The sequence below is a fragment of the Alosa pseudoharengus genome, unplaced genomic scaffold (genome assembly GCF_046254945.1).
Source record: "Alosa pseudoharengus isolate Yale_2024_CS ecotype anadromous, Long Island Sound unplaced genomic scaffold, YU_APseudo_1.1 YU_APseudo_1.1_scf_145, whole genome shotgun sequence".
Classification (NCBI taxonomy): Eukaryota; Metazoa; Chordata; class Actinopteri; order Clupeiformes; family Clupeidae; genus Alosa; species Alosa pseudoharengus.
In genome coordinates this window covers 17,501-22,500 of record NW_027468615.1, presented here as the reverse complement: position 1 = coordinate 22,500, position 5,000 = coordinate 17,501, and the positions used below count along the sequence as shown (strand labels likewise).

General features: G+C 48.9%; 1 protein-coding gene across 2 annotated transcripts in view; it reads right to left on the bottom strand.

Annotated features, from left to right (window-relative positions):
• The window catches only part of LOC143123738 (engulfment and cell motility protein 1), a 61,067-nt gene that overhangs the window by 39,718 nt on the left and 16,349 nt on the right, over positions 1 to 5,000 (bottom strand). For both annotated transcript variants that reach the window (XM_076285029.1, XM_076285030.1), the window contains 2 exons: positions 4,135 to 4,239; positions 1,954 to 2,062 (listed from right to left, as the gene is read on the bottom strand). In XM_076285029.1, coding sequence (XP_076141144.1) covers positions 1,954 to 2,062; positions 4,135 to 4,239 — 214 coding nt within the window. The remainder of the gene's footprint in view (positions 1 to 1,953; positions 2,063 to 4,134; positions 4,240 to 5,000) is intronic.

Sequence of the window (5,000 nt, the reverse complement as noted above, 5' to 3'; positions counted from 1 at the left end):
ATGCACCTACATGTCCCTCCCTCTCCCCTTCCTTAACTCGTATGCATGTGAGATTGCCATCATTAAGTGCACAGATGCTAAGGGAAGGTGTAGTTGAAGATCATAAAATAGCCATTATTACCAGATTGGTGGTGCACAAGTTGAATGTTCTATATGTAATTATCGATTAATAGTATGCATAAGTGGAAGAATAGTGGGTAGAAGTATGTGCTGTGTGGTAAATATTACATAGTGAGTGGTGTTCCTTCTTTGCAGTGAGAAAGAAGCTGATGCCATTTTCATCTTGTGTGCATCTACCATGTCAGACAAGGACAGTGGGAGCGTGCAATTGGGCTGACAGATGCTCCCCAGGAACACACACACACACACACACACACACACACACACACACACACACACACACACACACACACACACACACACACACACACACACACACACACACACACACACACACACACACACACACACACACACACACACACACACACACACACACACACACACACACACACGTCCAAAATGAGGACAAGAAAAGGGCAGCTAGTCTGACAGCCTCTTCAACTGGGCTTCAGGGCATCTACCTCTCCATGTTCCCTCCCTCCCTCTCTTCCATCTCCTCCCTCCCTCCCTCCCTCTCTCCCCACCCTCTTTCTCTTCCACCCTTCACTGCCACCATGACCTCATAAAGGAATGCCCAAATCCCATGTCCATGGCTGTATTCCACTCCCACATAGCCATGCAGCACCTCAAGCAGCTCTGGCCCTAGTCTGTCTGTCACGGACTTTGAAGATCTGGGGCCTAATTTGGGCCAGATTTGGGCCAGATACACCCCTGAATCTGAATCTGGTACTAAATGAGTAAAATACACAACTGTTCCACAACTAGTTAAATACATAGTTTTCTTAAGGAATTAACTGTCAACTTGCCACAATAAAATGCATTGACCTCTCCTGCATTGCCATTGTGCTAGCTGAAGTGTTCTCTCCACTATCACAGGGGCTTCAGTTCCATTCTGTTAAGATTCATAAGCGCTTGGTCAACTTGGATAAAGGCATCCATGCAATGCAAGTAAATGTCAGAAGAAGAGTGCTAAGCCAGTGGCAGTCCACCGAGTGGGGTCCATCACATCCTTACAGCCAGGGACTGGTGCCCACCTGACTGGTTCAAAATCATCTGCATGACCACAGCACCCTGGGCTTGTCCAGAAGTCTGTGTATGCGTACAGTATATCCGAATCGTTCCACAACAAACATGCAATCACACACGCACAAACACACAATACGTTACTGAACTTAACTTGATTGCCACGTCAACATTTGTCTCAGCCCAGATCTTACAGTGCACAAAAACAGTGACACTCGCACGTTAGTTAAAGTATAGTGTATATAAAAAATAAAAAAAATCAGATGTATATAACACACAAACACAAAGACCAGCCTGATCGCTGAACATTCTATATTAAAAGAGAGACCTTAAAAGCTGAGAGTGTTGAGAGGGGAGAGGGGGACGAGAGCGAGGGCGAGGGCATGCATTAAAGCCCTTCTCATCATTAATTGATGAACTCCAGTGCAATTATAAAAGTATAATGGCTGCTTTTACGCTCACCACAGGAACCGGGCAGGCAGAGGAGAGATGGAGGGGAGAGATAGATGGAGGGAGGGAGGAGAGAGAGAGAGAGAGAGAGAGAGAGAGAGTAGGAGGATAGGATGGTGGATGGACAGAGAAAGAGAGAGAGAGAGAGAGAGAGGATAGGATGGTGGATGGACAGACAGAGAGAGAGAGAGAGAGAGAGAGAGAGAGAGAGAGAGAGAGAGAGAGAGAGAGAGAGAGAGAGAGAGAGAGAGAGAGAGAGAGAGAAAGAAAATGAGGATAGGATGGTGGATGGACAGAACAATGGAGGACATTTTGGATTTTTTTAGTGGGGACGTGGGGTTGTGTGATGAGACTTACGCAGTTCGCCCACTTTGAGGATCTCACACAGCATCTTGGTCAGCTCGATGCTGCTGCGGCCAAATGGACACTCGTGCTTGTCTTCCCTGCTGCTGTTCTCCAGCACGATCTGTTGGAAACACACACACGCAGACACGCGCACACACACACACACTCATAAGCACTTTATTTATGACCCTATACAAGACATAAATGGATGTGGATACTGGTGCAAGCATGATGAATGTTCTGTTCACACACACACATAAACCGACACACACACACACGCACAAACACACACAGCAGTGCTAGAAGAGGGCCTGCTGTTTCCCCCTTGACCTCCTAATCCAGTTAATCGCAGCCAGCATCCACATGCCACTCAGAGGGCCAGACGTTCAAGGGGGCATTAGTGCAAAGAGACAGAGTGTCAGTGTGTGTGTGTGTTAGTGAGCATGTCAGTGTGTATTAACAGCACAGTGGAGGGTGACCGATGCAAACACAACCTAAATAGGATTAAACTCTTAAATCTTACACACACACACACACACACACACACACAATATCGGTCACCAGAGGGTAGGAGGGTATGTTGGCTATTACCTAACAAGCAGACTTATCCAGCATGGTGCTGCAGCAGGGGGTGTTGTTCAGTCACACTGGGCCTCTGGGCTGCTTTATGAGGCCCGTCTCTCCGCCTGCCCAGGCATGCCCGTTAATACCACAACTCCCCTGCCCCCTCGACCCCTCCGAGCTCTCCGTTACTTACCACACATCTTCACTTCTCAATACATTCTCTCTTTTTGCTCACACACACACACACACACACACACACACACACACACACACACACACACACACACACACACACACACACACACACACACACACACACACACACACACACACACACACACACACACACACACACACACACACACACACACACACACACAGGATCCAGGCCAACGGCAGACTAACTCCAACCCTTTTAACAAAAGTGAGCCACCTTGAGCTTTTATCCCCGGCCTGGAGCGGGGCCAAACTCGGGCCGACAAACGACAAAGAGCCCCCCCCCCCCCCGCCTTTCGTGCTCCGCCCTGCCCTGTGGATGCCCTTGTGATGAGTGTTGCTGGCTTGTAGCACAGAAAAGGCTGGTCCTGTAGATGTGTTGCTGAGGCATCAGGGTGACTGAGACTGTATTGATTGTGTGTGTGTGTGTGTGGGTGTGTGTGAGTGTGTGTGTGAGTGTGTGTGTGAGTGTGTGTGTGTGTGTGAGAAGGGGGCAGTACGGTTAGTGAGGGCTGATTCTGCTTTGCTGGGACAGTGTTTCCAAAGGTTGATAATCCGCATAGGGAGACAGCTAGAGAGAGAGAAAAGGGATTTTGTGTGTGTGTGTGTGTTGGGGGGGGGGGGGGGGGGGTTGGCGTAGAAGAGAAAAAAGTGTTTATTTGTGTGCGTGTGAGAGTGTATGTGAGAGTGTGTGAGTGAGAGAGTGAGAGACAGAGCTAGAGAAAGAGAAAGATATATATATATATATACGTGTGTGTGTGTGTGTGTGTGTGTGTGTGTGTGTGTACAGTATGAGGAATGAGCTGTGGGATTGCAGGGGAGCAGGTCTGAACAGGCCGTGGAGGGAGATCTCTCAGGGGACTCAGTCTGGAGGGGCCCAGATGTACCAAAAAAAGTCATTCCATCTGCAAATGCTGCTCCCCGGGAGAAAGAACGGGAGTGTAAGAGAAATAGAGAGGGAAGTCAACTCAGCTGGAAGGAGGGATAGAGTCCCGAGAGCAAAAAAAAGATGGGGATGGAGAGACTCAGAAAAAGAGGGGTAGAATCCTGTGACAAAAAAAAAAATGAGGATGGAGAGTCAGAAAAAAAACGAAAGACAGCAAAAGATGGGGGGAATATAATAGTGTAATAGTAATGGTGCAGAGCTGTGTGCATATTTAAACGTGTGTGTGTGTGTGTGTGTGTGTGTGTGTGTGTGTGTGTGTGTGTGTCTTAGTGTCTGCCTGCTTGCCTTGACAGCTATATGGGCCCAAACAAGTGAGTGTTCTCATGAAAGAATGAAGGGCATGGCCACATGAGGAGAAGAAGGGAAGAGACAGAGAGAGAAAGAGAGAAAGAGAGGAGAGAAGGGAGAGGGGAGAGAGGGGATGGAGAGAGACAGAGAGGGAGGGATGGAGGGAGAGAGCTGCTCACCCTGACGTAGGCGTCCTGGTGGTGGCGGGCGAAGTACAGCATGTTGTCCAGTGCCAGCATCCCCGGAGGAATCTGAGTGAAGTCGACCGCTGGGTTCACATGGTTCTGAAGAAGAAGAAGAAGAGAGGGATACAGAGAGAGAGGGGGGAGAGAGAGAAGAAGACAAAGAGAGAGAGAGAGAGAGAGAGAGAGAGAGAGAGAGAGAGAGAGAGAGTTAAGAAAGCATGGCCGTTTAACATCAAATTTCACATTTGCTCCTACTGTGCCATCATGGAGATTAGCCATTCCTCCAAGTCTGCTGATCTCTAGTCAAGTCCCATGGCTGCTTACGCATTTCTGCATAGGTGGATGCAGTCACGCCAACAATGTGCTGTATTTATCCAAGTCAAGTGTACTAAACCACACAGAGAGGAAATGAGAGATTGATGAGGAAAGTCAGACAGAGAGAGAGAGACTGACAGCAACAGAACCGATAAACACACACACACACACACAAACACACACACACACACAGTCACACTCCCCGGCGGGCAGCTATCTCCCATCCCTTGTGTTCAGCCCCCGCCATTACCACAGTGTACAGCAGCATGGCTCAGATAAGACAGGGGTTGCATCACTCCAGACACTCAAACAACACGCCCTCAGCCAAACAACTCCTTTTTCAGACGGAAGGAGAGAGGGAGAGAGAGAGAGACAGAGAGAAAGAGGGAGGGAGAGAAAGAGAGCTCCAGAACGAGGAAACGCTATCACTGTTTCTGACAGACAGAGACGCGGCCTCCAGCGCTATGCTAATGCCGAGACAACAAACGAAAAGCGGCTCCTTTTGTCTGCAGCCGTCTCTCCCGCTGCCGCCGGCCACTTCAAAC